The 21822-nt window shown below is 59.4% G+C and overlaps 1 protein-coding gene across 1 annotated transcript in view; it reads right to left on the reverse strand.

Annotated features, from left to right (window-relative positions):
• The window catches only part of JAKMIP3 (Janus kinase and microtubule interacting protein 3), a 124523-nt gene that overhangs the window by 12007 nt on the left and 90694 nt on the right, over nucleotides 1-21822 (reverse strand). Inside the window, exons 10-16 of the mRNA XM_048506879.1 lie at nucleotides 21118-21243; nucleotides 19827-19955; nucleotides 15871-15954; nucleotides 13229-13291; nucleotides 11331-11429; nucleotides 8120-8218; nucleotides 7965-8018 (exon numbers count right to left, since the gene is read on the reverse strand). Coding sequence (XP_048362836.1) covers nucleotides 7965-8018; nucleotides 8120-8218; nucleotides 11331-11429; nucleotides 13229-13291; nucleotides 15871-15954; nucleotides 19827-19955; nucleotides 21118-21243 — 654 coding nt within the window. The remainder of the gene's footprint in view (nucleotides 1-7964; nucleotides 8019-8119; nucleotides 8219-11330; nucleotides 11430-13228; nucleotides 13292-15870; nucleotides 15955-19826; nucleotides 19956-21117; nucleotides 21244-21822) is intronic.

Here is a 21822-nt window from a genome sequence, read left to right on the forward strand (position 1 = left end):
CCCCCCCCACCCCCCCCCCCCCCCACCCCCCCCCCCCCCCACCCCCCCCCCCCCCCACCCCCCCCCCCCCCCACCCCCCCCCCCCCCCACCCCCCCCCCCCCCCACCCCCCCCCCCCCCCACCCCCCCCCCCCCCCACCCCCCCCCCCCCCCACCCCCCCCCCCCCCCACCCCCCCCCCCCCCCACCCCCCCCCCCCCCCACCCCCCCCCCCCCCCACCCCCCCCCCCCCCCACCCCCCCCCCCCCCCACCCCCCCCCCCCCCCACCCCCCCCCCCCCCCACCCCCCCCCCCCCCCACCCCCCCCCCCCCCCACCCCCCCCCCCCCCCACCCCCCCCCCCCCCCACCCCCCCCCCCCCCCACCCCCCCCCCCCCCCACCCCCCCCCCCCCCCACCCCCCCCCCCCCCCACCCCCCCCCCCCCCCACCCCCCCCCCCCCCCACCCCCCCCCCCCCCCACCCCCCCCCCCCCCCACCCCCCCCCCCCCCCACCCCCCCCCCCCCCCACCCCCCCCCCCCCCCACCCCCCCCCCCCCCCACCCCCCCCCCCCCCCACCCCCCCCCCCCCCCACCCCCCCCCCCCCCCACCCCCCCCCCCCCCCACCCCCCCCCCCCCCCACCCCCCCCCCCCCCCACCCCCCCCCCCCCCCACCCCCCCCCCCCCCCACCCCCCCCCCCCCCCACCCCCCCCCCCCCCCACCCCCCCCCCCCCCCACCCCCCCCCCCCCCCACCCCCCCCCCCCCCCACCCCCCCCCCCCCCCACCCCCCCCCCCCCCCACCCCCCCCCCCCCCCACCCCCCCCCCCCCCCACCCCCCCCCCCCCCCACCCCCCCCCCCCCCCACCCCCCCCCCCCCCCACCCCCCCCCCCCCCCACCCCCCCCCCCCCCCACCCCCCCCCCCCCCCACCCCCCCCCCCCCCCACCCCCCCCCCCCCCCACCCCCCCCCCCCCCCACCCCCCCCCCCCCCCACCCCCCCCCCCCCCCACCCCCCCCCCCCCCCACCCCCCCCCCCCCCCACCCCCCCCCCCCCCCACCCCCCCCCCCCCCCACCCCCCCCCCCCCCCACCCCCCCCCCCCCCCACCCCCCCCCCCCCCCACCCCCCCCCCCCCCCACCCCCCCCCCCCCCCACCCCCCCCCCCCCCCACCCCCCCCCCCCCCCACCCCCCCCCCCCCCCACCCCCCCCCCCCCCCACCCCCCCCCCCCCCCACCCCCCCCCCCCCCCACCCCCCCCCCCCCCCACCCCCCCCCCCCCCCACCCCCCCCCCCCCCCACCCCCCCCCCCCCCCACCCCCCCCCCCCCCCACCCCCCCCCCCCCCCACCCCCCCCCCCCCCCACCCCCCCCCCCCCCCACCCCCCCCCCCCCCCACCCCCCCCCCCCCCCACCCCCCCCCCCCCCCACCCCCCCCCCCCCCCACCCCCCCCCCCCCCCACCCCCCCCCCCCCCCACCCCCCCCCCCCCCCACCCCCCCCCCCCCCCACCCCCCCCCCCCCCCACCCCCCCCCCCCCCCACCCCCCCCCCCCCCCACCCCCCCCCCCCCCCACCCCCCCCCCCCCCCACCCCCCCCCCCCCCCACCCCCCCCCCCCCCCACCCCCCCCCCCCCCCACCCCCCCCCCCCCCCACCCCCCCCCCCCCCCACCCCCCCCCCCCCCCACCCCCCCCCCCCCCCACCCCCCCCCCCCCCCACCCCCCCCCCCCCCCACCCCCCCCCCCCCCCACCCCCCCCCCCCCCCACCCCCCCCCCCCCCCACCCCCCCCCCCCCCCACCCCCCCCCCCCCCCACCCCCCCCCCCCCCCACCCCCCCCCCCCCCCACCCCCCCCCCCCCCCACCCCCCCCCCCCCCCACCCCCCCCCCCCCCCACCCCCCCCCCCCCCCACCCCCCCCCCCCCCCACCCCCCCCCCCCCCCACCCCCCCCCCCCCCCACCCCCCCCCCCCCCCACCCCCCCCCCCCCCCACCCCCCCCCCCCCCCACCCCCCCCCCCCCCCACCCCCCCCCCCCCCCACCCCCCCCCCCCCCCACCCCCCCCCCCCCCCACCCCCCCCCCCCCCCACCCCCCCCCCCCCCCACCCCCCCCCCCCCCCACCCCCCCCCCCCCCCACCCCCCCCCCCCCCCACCCCCCCCCCCCCCCACCCCCCCCCCCCCCCACCCCCCCCCCCCCCCACCCCCCCCCCCCCCCACCCCCCCCCCCCCCCACCCCCCCCCCCCCCCACCCCCCCCCCCCCCCACCCCCCCCCCCCCCCACCCCCCCCCCCCCCCACCCCCCCCCCCCCCCACCCCCCCCCCCCCCCACCCCCCCCCCCCCCCACCCCCCCCCCCCCCCACCCCCCCCCCCCCCCACCCCCCCCCCCCCCCACCCCCCCCCCCCCCCACCCCCCCCCCCCCCCACCCCCCCCCCCCCCCACCCCCCCCCCCCCCCACCCCCCCCCCCCCCCACCCCCCCCCCCCCCCACCCCCCCCCCCCCCCACCCCCCCCCCCCCCCACCCCCCCCCCCCCCCACCCCCCCCCCCCCCCACCCCCCCCCCCCCCCACCCCCCCCCCCCCCCACCCCCCCCCCCCCCCACCCCCCCCCCCCCCCACCCCCCCCCCCCCCCACCCCCCCCCCCCCCCACCCCCCCCCCCCCCCACCCCCCCCCCCCCCCACCCCCCCCCCCCCCCACCCCCCCCCCCCCCCACCCCCCCCCCCCCCCACCCCCCCCCCCCCCCACCCCCCCCCCCCCCCACCCCCCCCCCCCCCCACCCCCCCCCCCCCCCACCCCCCCCCCCCCCCACCCCCCCCCCCCCCCACCCCCCCCCCCCCCCACCCCCCCCCCCCCCCACCCCCCCCCCCCCCCACCCCCCCCCCCCCCCACCCCCCCCCCCCCCCACCCCCCCCCCCCCCCACCCCCCCCCCCCCCCACCCCCCCCCCCCCCCACCCCCCCCCCCCCCCACCCCCCCCCCCCCCCACCCCCCCCCCCCCCCACCCCCCCCCCCCCCCACCCCCCCCCCCCCCCACCCCCCCCCCCCCCCACCCCCCCCCCCCCCCACCCCCCCCCCCCCCCACCCCCCCCCCCCCCCACCCCCCCCCCCCCCCACCCCCCCCCCCCCCCACCCCCCCCCCCCCCCACCCCCCCCCCCCCCCACCCCCCCCCCCCCCCACCCCCCCCCCCCCCCACCCCCCCCCCCCCCCACCCCCCCCCCCCCCCACCCCCCCCCCCCCCCACCCCCCCCCCCCCCCACCCCCCCCCCCCCCCACCCCCCCCCCCCCCCACCCCCCCCCCCCCCCACCCCCCCCCCCCCCCACCCCCCCCCCCCCCCACCCCCCCCCCCCCCCACCCCCCCCCCCCCCCACCCCCCCCCCCCCCCACCCCCCCCCCCCCCCACCCCCCCCCCCCCCCACCCCCCCCCCCCCCCACCCCCCCCCCCCCCCACCCCCCCCCCCCCCCACCCCCCCCCCCCCCCACCCCCCCCCCCCCCCACCCCCCCCCCCCCCCACCCCCCCCCCCCCCCACCCCCCCCCCCCCCCACCCCCCCCCCCCCCCACCCCCCCCCCCCCCCACCCCCCCCCCCCCCCACCCCCCCCCCCCCCCACCCCCCCCCCCCCCCACCCCCCCCCCCCCCCACCCCCCCCCCCCCCCACCCCCCCCCCCCCCCACCCCCCCCCCCCCCCACCCCCCCCCCCCCCCACCCCCCCCCCCCCCCACCCCCCCCCCCCCCCACCCCCCCCCCCCCCCACCCCCCCCCCCCCCCACCCCCCCCCCCCCCCACCCCCCCCCCCCCCCACCCCCCCCCCCCCCCACCCCCCCCCCCCCCCACCCCCCCCCCCCCCCACCCCCCCCCCCCCCCACCCCCCCCCCCCCCCACCCCCCCCCCCCCCCACCCCCCCCCCCCCCCACCCCCCCCCCCCCCCACCCCCCCCCCCCCCCACCCCCCCCCCCCCCCACCCCCCCCCCCCCCCACCCCCCCCCCCCCCCACCCCCCCCCCCCCCCACCCCCCCCCCCCCCCACCCCCCCCCCCCCCCACCCCCCCCCCCCCCCACCCCCCCCCCCCCCCACCCCCCCCCCCCCCCACCCCCCCCCCCCCCCACCCCCCCCCCCCCCCACCCCCCCCCCCCCCCACCCCCCCCCCCCCCCACCCCCCCCCCCCCCCACCCCCCCCCCCCCCCACCCCCCCCCCCCCCCACCCCCCCCCCCCCCCACCCCCCCCCCCCCCCACCCCCCCCCCCCCCCACCCCCCCCCCCCCCCACCCCCCCCCCCCCCCACCCCCCCCCCCCCCCACCCCCCCCCCCCCCCACCCCCCCCCCCCCCCACCCCCCCCCCCCCCCACCCCCCCCCCCCCCCACCCCCCCCCCCCCCCACCCCCCCCCCCCCCCACCCCCCCCCCCCCCCACCCCCCCCCCCCCCCACCCCCCCCCCCCCCCACCCCCCCCCCCCCCCACCCCCCCCCCCCCCCACCCCCCCCCCCCCCCACCCCCCCCCCCCCCCACCCCCCCCCCCCCCCACCCCCCCCCCCCCCCACCCCCCCCCCCCCCCACCCCCCCCCCCCCCCACCCCCCCCCCCCCCCACCCCCCCCCCCCCCCACCCCCCCCCCCCCCCACCCCCCCCCCCCCCCACCCCCCCCCCCCCCCACCCCCCCCCCCCCCCACCCCCCCCCCCCCCCACCCCCCCCCCCCCCCACCCCCCCCCCCCCCCACCCCCCCCCCCCCCCACCCCCCCCCCCCCCCACCCCCCCCCCCCCCCACCCCCCCCCCCCCCCACCCCCCCCCCCCCCCACCCCCCCCCCCCCCCACCCCCCCCCCCCCCCACCCCCCCCCCCCCCCACCCCCCCCCCCCCCCACCCCCCCCCCCCCCCACCCCCCCCCCCCCCCACCCCCCCCCCCCCCCACCCCCCCCCCCCCCCACCCCCCCCCCCCCCCACCCCCCCCCCCCCCCACCCCCCCCCCCCCCCACCCCCCCCCCCCCCCACCCCCCCCCCCCCCCACCCCCCCCCCCCCCCACCCCCCCCCCCCCCCACCCCCCCCCCCCCCCACCCCCCCCCCCCCCCACCCCCCCCCCCCCCCACCCCCCCCCCCCCCCACCCCCCCCCCCCCCCACCCCCCCCCCCCCCCACCCCCCCCCCCCCCCACCCCCCCCCCCCCCCACCCCCCCCCCCCCCCACCCCCCCCCCCCCCCACCCCCCCCCCCCCCCACCCCCCCCCCCCCCCACCCCCCCCCCCCCCCACCCCCCCCCCCCCCCACCCCCCCCCCCCCCCACCCCCCCCCCCCCCCACCCCCCCCCCCCCCCACCCCCCCCCCCCCCCACCCCCCCCCCCCCCCACCCCCCCCCCCCCCCACCCCCCCCCCCCCCCACCCCCCCCCCCCCCCACCCCCCCCCCCCCCCACCCCCCCCCCCCCCCACCCCCCCCCCCCCCCACCCCCCCCCCCCCCCACCCCCCCCCCCCCCCACCCCCCCCCCCCCCCACCCCCCCCCCCCCCCACCCCCCCCCCCCCCCACCCCCCCCCCCCCCCACCCCCCCCCCCCCCCACCCCCCCCCCCCCCCACCCCCCCCCCCCCCCACCCCCCCCCCCCCCCACCCCCCCCCCCCCCCACCCCCCCCCCCCCCCACCCCCCCCCCCCCCCACCCCCCCCCCCCCCCACCCCCCCCCCCCCCCACCCCCCCCCCCCCCCACCCCCCCCCCCCCCCACCCCCCCCCCCCCCCACCCCCCCCCCCCCCCACCCCCCCCCCCCCCCACCCCCCCCCCCCCCCACCCCCCCCCCCCCCCACCCCCCCCCCCCCCCACCCCCCCCCCCCCCCACCCCCCCCCCCCCCCACCCCCCCCCCCCCCCACCCCCCCCCCCCCCCACCCCCCCCCCCCCCCACCCCCCCCCCCCCCCACCCCCCCCCCCCCCCACCCCCCCCCCCCCCCACCCCCCCCCCCCCCCACCCCCCCCCCCCCCCACCCCCCCCCCCCCCCACCCCCCCCCCCCCCCACCCCCCCCCCCCCCCACCCCCCCCCCCCCCCACCCCCCCCCCCCCCCACCCCCCCCCCCCCCCACCCCCCCCCCCCCCCACCCCCCCCCCCCCCCACCCCCCCCCCCCCCCACCCCCCCCCCCCCCCACCCCCCCCCCCCCCCACCCCCCCCCCCCCCCACCCCCCCCCCCCCCCACCCCCCCCCCCCCCCACCCCCCCCCCCCCCCACCCCCCCCCCCCCCCACCCCCCCCCCCCCCCACCCCCCCCCCCCCCCACCCCCCCCCCCCCCCACCCCCCCCCCCCCCCACCCCCCCCCCCCCCCACCCCCCCCCCCCCCCACCCCCCCCCCCCCCCACCCCCCCCCCCCCCCACCCCCCCCCCCCCCCACCCCCCCCCCCCCCCACCCCCCCCCCCCCCCACCCCCCCCCCCCCCCACCCCCCCCCCCCCCCACCCCCCCCCCCCCCCACCCCCCCCCCCCCCCACCCCCCCCCCCCCCCACCCCCCCCCCCCCCCACCCCCCCCCCCCCCCACCCCCCCCCCCCCCCACCCCCCCCCCCCCCCACCCCCCCCCCCCCCCACCCCCCCCCCCCCCCACCCCCCCCCCCCCCCACCCCCCCCCCCCCCCACCCCCCCCCCCCCCCACCCCCCCCCCCCCCCACCCCCCCCCCCCCCCACCCCCCCCCCCCCCCACCCCCCCCCCCCCCCACCCCCCCCCCCCCCCACCCCCCCCCCCCCCCACCCCCCCCCCCCCCCACCCCCCCCCCCCCCCACCCCCCCCCCCCCCCACCCCCCCCCCCCCCCACCCCCCCCCCCCCCCACCCCCCCCCCCCCCCACCCCCCCCCCCCCCCACCCCCCCCCCCCCCCACCCCCCCCCCCCCCCACCCCCCCCCCCCCCCACCCCCCCCCCCCCCCACCCCCCCCCCCCCCCACCCCCCCCCCCCCCCACCCCCCCCCCCCCCCACCCCCCCCCCCCCCCACCCCCCCCCCCCCCCACCCCCCCCCCCCCCCACCCCCCCCCCCCCCCACCCCCCCCCCCCCCCACCCCCCCCCCCCCCCACCCCCCCCCCCCCCCACCCCCCCCCCCCCCCACCCCCCCCCCCCCCCACCCCCCCCCCCCCCCACCCCCCCCCCCCCCCACCCCCCCCCCCCCCCACCCCCCCCCCCCCCCACCCCCCCCCCCCCCCACCCCCCCCCCCCCCCACCCCCCCCCCCCCCCACCCCCCCCCCCCCCCACCCCCCCCCCCCCCCACCCCCCCCCCCCCCCACCCCCCCCCCCCCCCACCCCCCCCCCCCCCCACCCCCCCCCCCCCCCACCCCCCCCCCCCCCCACCCCCCCCCCCCCCCACCCCCCCCCCCCCCCACCCCCCCCCCCCCCCACCCCCCCCCCCCCCCACCCCCCCCCCCCCCCACCCCCCCCCCCCCCCACCCCCCCCCCCCCCCACCCCCCCCCCCCCCCACCCCCCCCCCCCCCCACCCCCCCCCCCCCCCACCCCCCCCCCCCCCCACCCCCCCCCCCCCCCACCCCCCCCCCCCCCCACCCCCCCCCCCCCCCACCCCCCCCCCCCAGAACCTGCGGCTCTCCAGATGTTCAGGAACTACAATTCCCATCAGCCTCTGTCAGCATGGCCAATTGGCCATGCTGGTAGGGGCTGATGGGAATTGTAGTTCCTGAACATCTGGAGAGCTGCAGGTTCCCTACCCCTGCTCTATAACATAATACAATAAAAGAATAAAAAGAAAAGATGAGCAAGTGTGCATTATAAAAAAACAACTTTTAGAAAAAAACTGCTAAGTGGCTCTACTGCAACATTAAGACAGCCTGTGACATTCCTAACAGTTCCTCTATGCTAGGAGCATGCAAGTGTTGGCCTAAAACCTAGTGCTCCCATTCTCATAATTCAAAGAAAAAGTGAAAAATAACAGCTAGTGGAACATGCATAACATTGTTAAATGCCAACGACAGAAGGACAGAATGTGTTAACAGAAACATGCACAATTTATTAAAGGAACATACACTTACGGCGTTATCCCCTAAAATGTCCAATTTTTTCATCAATTCTGCTACTAGTATATCCTAACAAGAGAGAAGTATACAGGGAATGGAGTGTCAGAATAATGCATGACATGGTGTCCAGAGGAAACAATAAATACATGAAAAATACTGAGAGCACTTACTGTCACACCTTCTGCCTCACAATAGACCTGGAGGGGGCTTTTCCCCTCAGTAAAAGGAATGTGATGAAAATTGATAGCTGGAGATCTTCTCTCTCTCTCCTGCAATCAGAGCAATTCTGCTTAAAGGCTATGGCTTAATCAACAGCATAATGAAAAAGCAGGTCTCATAAATGTATTAGTCAGTTAAATAGAAATTAAGTCAAATCTGCAAGGCAGCAGCTGTAGAAAAATAATTGTGTGCAAGGAATAGCACTGGCTGCTTTGTAATAGTTGTGGGGTGCTGAAAAATCTCTGAAATTTTGGTGCTGCTAGTCTAAAAACTGCACCCCCTGCAGGCCAAAATCTGAAAAACACTAAAAAATACCAAAAAACCACAAATGAGTCTGCAATTTTTGCGCTGCCCACAAGGGGGAGCACGGTGCGATGTGGACCTCCTGGCCTCCTGGTAGCTTCGCCTCTGCCTTCAACACAGAACAAAAATCAAATATTTTGACAGTTTCTAGTGAAAATAAGAAAACACAATGGTCTCTTTCCTTTGCATTATCAGTCCTCAAATATAGAAAATGTCACAGCAATACAAAATGTAACAGAAATACAAATGTCACAGGAAACTTCAGAATCCTTGATTTTTTGTCTAAGTTCAAATTGTACATACTCTGGGAATTACCTAGCCCTTTACTAACGCATGCAAAGAAGTACCAGGGTTAACACATGCCCAAGTAGTAGCCTTGGCTGTCCTTTGGTACATTCAAGGGTATGCATCAACAGGTAAATATGCAATAAATTAAAATCTAGATTCTTTGGACAGAAGAAAATGTGAAGTGTGAGCTCTTCATTAAAGCTGTCCAAATGAGATTTCTTTGCAGTTTTTCCACTGGACCAAGTGATAGAATGCAATTCTTTAATGTTTTCAACAGTTTGCAGCTAGTGTAAATGCAAGTAAGGAAGAGGCATCGGCATTCTGGGAGCATCTGGTTGGAAACTTTGGAAACAGGAACACTAGACAAGATGAACCATTGGTCCAATATCCCAATAGGCTGATGTAAAGTTCTTATATTACAGGTGACTGTTACTCCATCCCTGTGGGGCTTCATATTTTTCATTGTTGTCTGTTCTGAAGATATATTTTGTTAGCCACCTTTAAAACTTATATTAGCTGAAAAGTCAAATGTCTGTATTTTAAACAAACACTGTATGGGTGCTTATATAAGCCACAAGGCAGTGAAAATAAATGAATCAACATGACCACCATCTCTTGTTAGAGCAATCTTCACCAAGACGCCAGCTCATGTTCATCTCACCTTTTTTTCCTTTGACTGATCCGCATGTGTACTCGGGAAAAGAGAATAATCACAAGGCTTGAATTTTTTCCCCCCATTACTGCAATTAGTTTATGGATCCTTTCTAGGATCTCCCTCCTCATTATTTGCTCCGCTAGAAGGAGTACAATCTAAGTTTTTAAGAACCCTGCTACAAGTTCCAAAAAACGTCTCCAACTCATGGATAAGGCTCGAAACAGAGATGTTAAAAATTGAAGCCCTCATCTGTTTACTATCAATCACAAAATGGCTCGGCTGTTTTCATAGTCCTCAAGGTCTTCTCCCCCTGATCCTCCAGGATAATTTTCTGTCCAGCTGGCATAAGTCAGTTCAAACTTCCATACAGCAGATGGGATTCTCAGTAGAAACTCTTATACTAGTCAAATAAAAAATATCTGACATAGAGAGACAGATCTACAGAAGTGCCCTAAATTCCTTGCACCGGAACATTTAAGATGGCAAGTTAGTACAGCACCATATCTGTTCTTTTTGGAAAACAACAACATGAGAAGATCTTTTACATTGGCTAGATGCAACTCTCTCCCCTCATTATTGCTTGAGGGAAAATATAAGAAAATTCCTTATGAAAAAAGGCTTTGCCCCTGCCCCCTAGGCAAAATTGACACTATCAATCATATGTTTTTTAGATGCCTCATGTACGAACAGCCCCAAAAGGAAATTCTTTGTCCTGCTCTGTCTGGCTTAACCGGCCTAAATCACAAAGATTTATTGGATTATACATTGTCGGGCAGAAACCAGAAAATCACACGGGAAACGGCCCGATTCTGTGCACTTATCTGTAAATATAAAAAGAAATATCCTGTGGCTGAATAGTTAAGGGAAGGGAAGATTAGATCAGTTCAAATTTTAGATGACTTGGCCGGAAGTCCTGCTTTTTAGTTAGCCCTTATAGGCCTTCTTCTTAGCAATATTGTATGGGTCTTTTATACCTAATTTTTATCACTGCTCCAATCATTGTATTTTTTATCTATTGTATCGCAATTTGGGTGTAACGGGATCACAAACATAAGTTACTGAAAACAATTTATATAAATTATTTAATTCCCGTGAACATCCTCTCTGTCAGCAAGATAGACTATGTATTATTTTTGACCTGTGTTTCATTACTGCTGAATTGTGAATTTTTGCTACTGGTGTTTCTGGTCGTTGACCGTAAATAAATTGATTTGGATTTGATTTTCCCCATTACAGAATGCCTTCACTCAGTTAGTGGTCAAACCATGAGATGTGAGATGGAGTACAGTGACCCTACCATGGTGTAACACCATAACCACAAGCTTTAAGCTTGCATCACTGTATCACACAAGAATGAGTTAATCCAGAACTCCAGTAAATGCAAATTAAGAAACAGGTGCAGAAAAAAGGCAAATAAAGGAGGTACCACATAATGTTCAAAGCTTGATTAGCATAGCACTCCCCGCTTAATATTTGGTAACGTGCCCTTGGTTACAGTGTGATTTTAACTGACAATATATTGCTGTTGTCTCACAAAAGAAGCCACTGTGGTCACATTGGTGTACAATGCTCTCTGCAGCTTTCACAAATAATTATGTAAGCCCATGAGATTATGAGGAGAGACTTGCTGGATCAGACCAGAGGTCCACTAGTCCAGCATCCCATCTCACACAGTGGCCAGCCAGTTCCTCTACAGATTCAATTGTACCATTCCATGGAGGTTGAGGTGTTCCCCAATGTTGCCTCCTGTCATTGGAATTCAGAGATTTACTGCCTCTGAACCTGAAGGTACCCTTTAGTCACCATGGCTAGTAGTCACTGATACAATCGGATGCCAATCATGCCTAGTAGCCACTTGCCAACAACTATGGCAAGAAGGAATATCATTGTGAAACAGTTTGACAGCTTTTACTTACTTCCAGTTCTAATATCCTAAACTCCAAGAGCTCATTTTGATCTTTTGCATCCTGAACATCATGCTTTAATCGAGCCTCTTCTGTCTCCATTTGTTTTATCTAGAAAAGCAAAGAAATGAAATGACTCGTTTTCATTAATATGTACAACTTCCAACTTCTCTTGTTGACTGAGCAATAATTTAAGAGCTGGTATATTGGTTGTAAGGAAGCTGGGAAATCTTTAGCAAAAATATTGCTTCAATCATGAACTTAGTCACAAGGGGCCCTATAGCACACACACTTGGTCTCAATCTTCTGATGGGATACAATAATATTGACCCACCTTAAGGAATATTGAGGTGATTAACGTGAAATTGTTTGAACACTATAAAGTCTTAATGTTAATATTAAAAGCTAAAGGTTTCATTTATGTGCAGTAGCTATAGGTATATGCTCTTTTAAATAATGGAATAATGTGGAGGCTGTTTTTCTTACTTCATGATTATTTGCACTTATTAGCCTTATTATTGATTATCCAAATACTAGAGATTATACTTCCTTTTAATTCACAGGTAATCATGTAAACCTTCCTCCAAATCTGCCCTTTCCAATTTTATCACTTTTTAAATATGAGTTTTTAATCCAATTCACAATCCAAACCAGGCCAGCTGCTTGATAATATAGTTTAATATTAGGTACTTGTAGTCGTCCTCTCTTTTTCTCATCTTGTAAAACTTTGAACCTAAATTTGCCATTCCATATGAATTTATACATCTGTTTCTGCCATTTCCTCTAGTTTTTTCTTGTATGTAGATTGGTAAAATCTGAAATAATTTTTTAATCCTGGGAATACATTCATTTTTATTGTGCAGATGCTTCTTAGCTATTACGTTTTTAATTTAGATTGTCCTGCACTGGCAAGGTGCTCGCAGGAGGGTTTTCTCACCAAAATTTTAATTGTCACTGTGAAGGCTCATTGTGCAGTCACCAACTGCTTTTGACACTGAGGTACCATGAATGGACATTGATTTCCCACCTTACAACTCAGAGTTAAATTAAAAGAACAATAAACTGCTCAGTATAGACAGAGGATTATATTATAAATATAACATTCTCAAAACCCTTTTCTTTTAAAGGCTTTTGCATTTTCAAAAAGCTTAACAAATGCAAAAAGTTTTTATTTACAGGAACACAAAAAGTTGTTGGCAAGATCAAAATACCTACAAGTTAACTGAAATTAGGTAAGTCAGCAAGTTTATTGTTAAATGTCAGCTACAGTTTTCTGTTGAAGATTTTCCTCAGACTTTTACTTTTATATTAATTCACACATGATCCAAATACAACCCTTTCTTAGCCACATTCCTGAGCTGGATTTTTGTTTAATTTTTCTGTACCAAAAATAGAAATCCACTCCTGTTCTCTTTTTACAGGATCATCAATAAGCATCCCACTTACTTTTCAGAATGGATCTTTCCCCTCTTAGAGAATTTCAAATATCACCCCTGTGTCACCTTTGGTGAGTTTTTAGGTTAAACCAGGGGCAAAGTAAAGATTTATTTTCTCTATATTAGTTCCTCTTCCATAGAGCTTTCTAAACACTGCCAGATGCACTGAGAATCATTTGTGACAGAAAAGGTCTCAAATACAGATCATATGAACAGTGTCCATAGAATCAAAATTCATACAAGCTCCTTGGAGGACATTGAGAGCTGAACTGTTTCTTTTGCCTGTTTTCATTTTGCAAGCTGGTTGTTTAATAAATATATACTCATTGCTTGAATGGATGCCTTGTATATAGTTGCAGTCTAGGTATAGTGTTCTGGTGTTTATTTTAAGTTACTGCCTTACTGTTTAAGTTTAAGTGTACCTTTTTGTTTTGCTTTGGGGACCCCAGTACAAACATTTTTAAAATGAAATACCTTGTCAACAAGCTCTTGGTTTCTTCTGTACAAAGCTTGCTTTTCTTCAATCCACTTCATGTCCTTGAAAAATAAAATGTTGTTGTTACAGAGAGCTGGCAAGAGGATCTATAATGTTAAAATGCCTGATGTAGAAAGGATAGAATTCACAGAATAGAACTGGCTGCAGGGTTCCTTCTTACTGACTGTGCTGCTGCAATGTTGAATGCTGAAACAACAGCATATTTTAAAAGACAGAATGAAGCTTGTTTGTTCAGCAGTGGAGACAGCTGCAGTGAACTGCTGTTTTTGAAACAAAACATATTTGGGTGTGTTTGAAGTCTCCTCTAAACTTAGGTTGAATCCCCACTTGAAATTTGCACGCAGTTCCAAACCTGTTCATTGTGCAACTGTGGGGCTTTCCCCACTCACCTTCTGCTGCGCGCTGCTCTCGCTCCCCCTCAGCGCACATCATTCCTGGCGCGCTCTTGGGGTTCCCCTCTGTGCGGGTTCATGGGGAACCCCAAGAGCGCACCAGGAATGATGCGCACTGAGGGGGAGCGAGAGTGGCCTGCAGCAGAAGGTGAGTGGGGAAAGCCCCACAGTGTGCGGGGTCATCAAAAAGTGGGGAAAGCCCCACTCTGAGTGGGGAAAGCCCCACTCTGTGCGGGGTCATCAAAAGGTGCCGTTTCTTCAGCACCAGGAATGACGCGTGCTGAGGATTGTGGATTACCTGCAAGAGTGTAGGCAAGCGTCCGGGCGACTGCGCGTGGTTGCCCATGCCTCTTGCAGGGTGGGGAGCGCCGGCTGGACCTTCACGCCGCTGCTTTCTGGAGTCGCAGCGCGCAGCAGAAGGTGAGTGGGGAAAGCCCCCGTGTCCTCTTCATCAGAGTTTCTCCCTCCCCACCGCAGCGAGCAGACACACCTGGTTGCAGAACTCTTAGCAATCCCCACTACCAGGTGAGCTTGCTTCGCCGGTCTCCCCTGATTGGCTGGTGTGCCTTGATGGGGCGGGACCTTTTTCCACTGCGGAAACGTACATTGTAGGGGCGTGATAAAAAAAACCCAACATGTAAAAGTTTAACGTTTAACTGTGCAAACAGTTAATTGTTACATGTGTGAACCATTAACGATTCAAAGTTACACGTTTGGCTGTTTAACGTTTGCGTCCCCTTGTGCTGACCGATCGCAAAAACGAAACCAAGGAAAGGCTGCGCACGCATCACAGTGCTGATTGGTTGACTGAATTCCGCGTCACACTCCAGGGCAGGAAACGAGTCAGAGTTTCAACCCTCATCCCTCTCCTCGGATCAGCTGTGAACCGTGTTAATGGGGTCTATGCCACTTGCAACCAGGTCCTGCCGGAATGTGGATTAACGGGGAGAACGAGCACCAGAAACTGAATCTGCCACGCAAGCAATGGGGAGGTGGTCCCTCAAACCTGGTTAGTTTGTGTTCTGAAACCTGGCTAAGACGGTAGTGGGGATTCGACCTTTGTGACATGCCCACCAAGCAGGGAAACATAACAGCAGACAGGACTGAAATAAGGGGGTAACACCAAAAAAGAGGGACACAATCAAGGGCAATGAAAGTCCAGCAGTGGGTGTTTTCCCACATGCCAAATAATGCACTTTCAATTTACTTTCAATGTACTTTACTGGATTTTACTTAGTGAAATGGGAAAATACACTGACAAAAAAATCTGGCCTCAAAGCTAAACCCAAGCTAAAAGATATCTAGATGTAAATCATGAAGAAATAAGTTTGTTCAAGCATATTTCATCAAATTAAGGCAGGAAACAACACATATTTATTATATGTTTGGACTGTGTGCAAATTTGTCTGACAGGCTGATGTCAAGACTGATTTTGGTGATGATTTATTCAAATTCTTTAAAGGGAACACTCCCTGAGGTTGTTGTCATTCTGTCAGCATCACAAAGATAAAACATAACCTCTCCAAATCTTTGTCTTTAGTTCCATGGTGTTTCCTTTATTCAACACCCTTACACAGATTAGCCTTACACTTACAAACGTAGTTTGTTTCAATTGCAGATATGTTTAAGGTATAAATATTGGCATCGCCTGCAATAAAAACAAATTGGGTTTACTGACTTTTATATCCAGCCATGGGTGTCCCAGAATCAGAGTAGGGTTGTAGTGGTGGTATGGTAGGGCAACTCTTTCAATCAATACCACTTTCTCAAATGTAAATCATCCCCTGAAGTTGCAATTGTCTTATCAAAGAAATCTGGGGCAAACCACAGCTCTGGTGGTAGAAGGGGGATTTTAATAGAATTCATGGAGGGAGGGATAACCCCTACCCAGTGATGTGGTACAGATCTAAGTACGCCTCAATCTACTGTTAACTTCTCATTGGCCCTTTCCGCACATGCAGAATAATGCACTTTCAATCCACTTTCACAACTGTTTGCAAGTGGATTTTGCTATTCCACACAGCTGCAAAGTGGACTGAAAGTAGATTGAGAGTGCATTATTCTGCATGTGCGGAAGGGACCAATATCTTAAAGGAAATCTGATCATGGAGCTTTGCATAGTTTGTATACCATGACCCTTCTAATGATGTTTTAAACTTTTTGGAGGGGATAAATTTATTCCAATGGGGACTGCATGGCTATAATACACTTATCCCTCAATACATTACCTGTCCTTGCTCAGCTAGAGCTTTTTCTAAATCCTCTATTTGAGCTTGGGATCGGTCGATTTCTGCTTGAAGCTGCTCACGAGTCTGTAGGATGGGATTGAAGAAACGTCAAACTTTCTCTGATAGCTATAACAAATACAGTGCAGTGTTATTCATCTGACAGCCTGAAAGGACACTGTAAGCATCGAAATATTCACAAGTTTGAATAACAGAAGTTGCTATTCACATGGGCCTAGTTCACGTTACTCATTTCTCCACTCTTGCCAGTTACATCTAGAACTATGTGGAGTACTGGGGGAAGGGAGATAATAATGTGACTAAATGTTAAGGAGAGGAGGGGGGCATTTTCTGGCAGCAGCCCTATGTTGATCACAGTTCAACATAGCGGACTTTGCATCTCAGATTGTTCCCTTCAGCCTGAGCTCTTGAGCTGCATAATAAGATTAAAATTAGTTATGCAGTGTTGTTTAAACCATACTAGAAAACATATAAAACACAGACATAATACTGGTTATCTATGGGGTCCTCCCCAAGTAATTGTTAATCTCTTCTAACTTTTAAACCAATTTTCTGGTAGTCATCTGTTTGCATATATCATAATGTACTGTGAAGATTACTTTCCCATATTACTGGTGAAAAATTGGATCTCCCAGGGATTATGGAACATGGGAATGAAAATATGTTATGATAACAAGTGCAAGTATATGCTGCAGTGATCTTGTAATGCGACCTCAAGGAATGCTGACAGGGTAGCAGAATTTCAAATATTCTAACTATTGTACTAGGAAAATAGGAGCCTTTTTTAAAGGGGGAAAAACTACAGCAATGCTTGTAGGTATCCATAGTTATCTAATATTTAATATTATAGTTCCACCACTCTACCTGGTGGAATGCTTTGCCACTATCTGTCCATATCCTTGGGGACCTTGAACAGTTCTGCAGGGCTTGCAAAACAGAATTATTCTGCCGGGCCGGGGGGGGGGGGCTTAGTCGTTGAATTGCCATCCCCTATACTCCAACTGGTGGGCGAACTATGAGTAATTTGCTTCTACTACCATGTCTACCCTCGTGATAAAAACTGGACTATCATCTTGCCATCTAATTTTGTACTATATTTGTTAATTTATGAATTTTAATTGTTTTTATATTTGTAATTGGGTTTTATATTATTGAATTTTATATGTTGTAAATAAATAAATAAATAAATAAATTTTATAGTTTTTAATATTACAGCATTTAATATTACAGTTTTTCTGTATCTCAACTTTAAGCGGGGGAGTATGAAAATATAAATGCATTAGATGTGATTCCTACCCCCACCCCCATAATTTGCCACCAGTGCCTAAGTGGAAAACACAGTTGCTTTGATAGACAGTAAAGTTGAACTTTGAATCACAGATTGCTCAGAATCCAGAATAGATAAGTTTTTGAATAATCAAAAGGTGCATTCAACACCTTTTCCCCTCAAATATCCCCTTTCCCTAAAATGTTACTGACAATTGAAGTTAAGTGGTGGCAAAGAGGGGGGTGACATAAAATATGAAAAATTCCCTGCAAGCCATAAAAACCCATTTAACTTTTTCTGAGCGACAATTCACTGCTACATAGTTAAAATCCTGTTTGGCTTCTATCTGAAAATTTATTTGTAAAAGCTCCTACAGTTTGTATGCTCCAAGATGGTTGAAATTTTCCCTTAGAGGTTTCCCCATGACTCTGACCAGTTCAGAAGAGTGTGAGTCTGCAGTTCTGTCTACACTGTTAAAATCTTTGCATAGTCAGCGGCGAGGCTCCCAGGTGGCGGGGGGGTGCGCGATGTACCGGTCACCCCCCAGCCCCTCCCCCTTTCCCCTCCCCCCTGCGGTGCCCCCCCACATGCTCCCCCCACACACTAACTTTAGAAAACTGAGCAGGCTGGAGAACAGGCCTTCCTGTAATGTAGTTCCCACCAGAACAGGAAGGCCTGTTCTGCAGCCTGCTCAGTTTTCTAAAGTAAGTGGGAGGGGGCATCGCGGGAAGGGGGGAAAGCAAGAGTGCGCACCGGGCACACTCTGGCCCAATAACCAAGATCTGGTTCAGCAAATTTGGGGATAGAGCCTGGGGAGGGCAGGAACCTCAGTGGGGTACAATGCTTTGGGGTACAAAGCATTCATTTTCTCCAGGGAGAACTGATCTATGTAGTTTGGAGATGAGCTGTAATTCCAGGCTCCACCCAGAGGCTGGCATCCCTAAGACTGAGGCAGGAAGCAGTGTTTGCTTAATTATTTATCTTTTATTGATATCATGCTTCTCTTCCTCACAGAGATCTAGCATACCCACATCAAATGGTTTTCCCTTTCTTCACCTTATTGTCACTACAGCAACCTTGTTAGTTTGACTGACAGATTGTGACAGGTCTGCAAGTTTCTATGGTACAGCTAGGATTCAAACCCAGTTGTCTCAGGTCCTAGTTCAACACTCTAACCATTATGCCACTTCACTTCACAGCATAGGGAAGTGGCTCCTAGGATTGAAGGGTAGCAACAGTGGTGATGGAGGAGGAGGGAGGCAGGGAGGCAGGGAGGCAGGGAAATGGCAATGGCAAGCCACTGGGATGCCTTCATTTAGAGCTGACAATTGTTGAAGTGTTTGAATTTATAACCCACTTTTTTCATTTGTAAGGAATTTCAAAGTGGCTTACAATCACGTTCTCTTCCCCTGCCCACAACAGACACTTTGTAAGGTAGGTGGGGCTAAAGAGTTGAGAAAGTGCAAGGTCACCCAGCAGACTTTGTGTGGAGGAGTGGGGAGACAAATCCAGTTCTCCAGTTTAGAGTTCACTACTCTTAACCACTGCACAGTCTGAAGTTATATGCCACATGTGCAATGTAGGTATGTGGAAAAGAACTGGGCCTTGGACACCTCCCATGTTACTTTGGACTGCTGATATTATCAGAATGGTCACGTGGGAGGCCATAGTATATGGTCTATACCAGGGGTCGGGAACCTTTTAGACTCAAAGAGCCATTTGGGCCCATTTTCCCCGGAAAAGAAAATTCATGGAGCCGCACCCTGGGGGGGGGGATTCCACTTCCTTCTCTTCCCCCCCCCGCCTCTGTGGGGGGGGGCGGATGGAGGCGCGGAGGCCGCTTTTTTCTCTGGGGGGGAGGCAGGCAGCGGAGGCTGTTGTTTCGACTCTGCTGCTTCTGTTGCTGCTTCGGCTGGTTTCACTTTCACCGCTGTTGCGGCTCCTTCCCCCTCCCTTCTTCGACCTGTCAAAACAAAAATCCCCTAGCGTTGCCAACTCCCAGGGCTACGGAGCTGTTTCGAGGGGATTTTTGGGCGGCAACGGGCTGGTGCTGGCTTTTTTTTCTCTTTGGGGCGGCGGTGTGCGCTGGAGGCCACTTTCTTCTCTCTTCCTGGGGGGGGGCGCGCAGGCCGCTTTTCTCTTTCCCTAGGCGGGGTAAGCGTGGCGGCGCGGAGGCCGCTTTCTTCTCTCTCCCCGGGGGGCGGCAGCACAGAGGCCGCTTTTTTCTCTGGGGGGGCGGTGGCGCGGAGCCGCTTTCTTCTCTCGGGGGGGGGGGGGCGGCGGCGCGGAGGCCGCTTTCTTCTCTCCCCCCGTCGGGACGGCGGCACGGCGGCAGTCTCTGCGCGGGGGAAGGGGGCGGAATCCCACGCTGCCCAGGAAGGGGCGTGGAGCCGCACCACAGGCTCTAAAGAGCCGTTTGCGGCTCGCGAGCCGCAGGTTCCCGACCCCTGGTCTATACTATAATATCAGAGCAACATCAGAAGGAGTTCTGGGACATACCTAAACAGGTCCTTTGCTAGAATAATTATAAGAGATCAATTTCAAGAGTACATTAGTATTTCACAGCAACAAAGAACTGCGGAGTTATAAAAATCAAGTGGTCTGGGTAAAACTGGATAAGATATTACACAGATACAAGTCTTTATTGTCATGTAATATAAGCCATGTAGACCTTAACTTCTCGTTCTGCATCCAACGTTCCTCCAACCTGTTCTTGCAACAGAGCATATGCCCTCTGTAAGGCCTGATATTCCATGGTTAACTGCCGGAATCTCAATTCTGTTTCTTCTTTTACCATGCCCTAAAGTGCAACAAGAAACAAAGCAACCATTACAGTAAATTGTATATTATGATCCAGGCAAATCAATGACATTCATAAACAACATTTAACAGTATCAATCAATCAATCAATTTTATTGAAAGCCATAGGCCATTACAATATTACAATATTATTACATTAAAACTTCTGAGCCAACTTGTTATTCCAACAGGTAAGAAAAAAAAAATTCACTAAAAATCCATCATGTGAACACTAAGTCTTTCACTTTCCCCCCTACAGTATGTCTAGATTGTATTCCCACCTAACTTATACCAATTTAGGTTTGATCATTTACTTTATTACGTTGTTGGAGCGAATCTTTGTAGCTGCCAAGGCGAATAGGCCAACCCTATAGGATATATAGGGATCCAAATCCGCAAGGAGAAGGTATAATTTGTCTGACTCATAATATACCTGGGACAGGGATATGAAACTATTCAGAAACTTAGCCCTAGGCTCTGCGTACAGGGGGCAGTTCAGAACATAATGAGGTAAATCCTCTACTTCCTGTTTGCAGATACAAATTCGTTGTTCAACTGGTATTTTAGCATATCTGCCTTCTAAATAATTTGTTGGCATTGTTTGAAATCGTAATGCTGTCATACCCTTCCTTATCTTAAACTGAGTAATGCCAGCAAGATAGGCGGCTCTATGATGATCCTTTTTAAGGTGACTATACCAGGGAGCAAACTTGGAATGTAAAATTATATCTCTGTCCATACAGTTATCTCCTTTGAATATCCAATCCCGAAGGTCGTGATTTAAAATTGGTGAAGAGAATAAATGATCTGGAACAGAATAACTGAGCAATATATTATTTAGGGAGGTATTATGTAATTTTGAGGCCTTCAGTAATATCTGCAGACTTTGATTCCCAAACGAAGTCGGTTTTAGTGAACTCTTTTAACAGTATCAGAATAGACATTGTGACAGATTTACGCAAAACTGTTCTACATTGAGATGGGGTTAATAATATGATTTTATGAAGAATCTATTATAACATACTCAATAAATGTAGATAAGTGAAAAAAAATGCAGGACAAATTGAAACATCTTTGTTTTGTGAATGAGAAATCATACTTTCCATTTATAATGAAATATTCCCTAGACTGATTTAAGATGGGCCCTAACTGTCCTGAATTACCTCTTCCAAATCATCATCAGGAGTGCAGGGAGTTTGATCCGTTCGGTCAGTTTGATATGAGATAGAAGAGCCATCGGATTCAAGGGAAGCTTCTTCATCGTACCCGAAAAATGTCTCCACCACTGGCTTCTGACCAAATGACAATGTGTAAGTGCGAGCAACTGAATGATGCAAATACTCTCCCCCAACCTTTCTAGGAAGATTTCAATATACCATCAAACTCTCACAAGAGGATTTGCAACATTACTTTAAAATCCTGCCCCCCGGATAACTATTAATGCATAGGAAACTCTGCCAGATATAGAATGCATCAGGGTAAACACTAATTATCCATCAGTTGGAAACTATGGTGATCTCTGTCTCCTGGTCATCCATAGATTTCAGATCTGGATCTGATGAAATGGGCATTGGTCCACAAACCATTCTGCCACAAGAAATCTGTTTTAGCTGCAACAGATTAATACAGTATTCCCTTCCAATTTCATATGTATTGGTAAACCATTGGAAGATGCAGCCTTACTTAATGAAAACATAATGACAAATGAGAGCAGACATTATTATATTTCTATCATTGCCCAAAAATATCTTCCTGTATGTAACATCAGTGTTCCTGTGGATGATTGCATGTTTGGGGTTTGCTTCTTTCAGTAAAACCTAAGTGCACTGAACTGCGTGCAGGACTTTGCTCTTCATGAAAAGAACTAA

Source organism: Sphaerodactylus townsendi, linkage group LG08, assembly GCF_021028975.2.
Source record: "Sphaerodactylus townsendi isolate TG3544 linkage group LG08, MPM_Stown_v2.3, whole genome shotgun sequence".
Classification (NCBI taxonomy): Eukaryota; Metazoa; Chordata; class Lepidosauria; order Squamata; family Sphaerodactylidae; genus Sphaerodactylus; species Sphaerodactylus townsendi.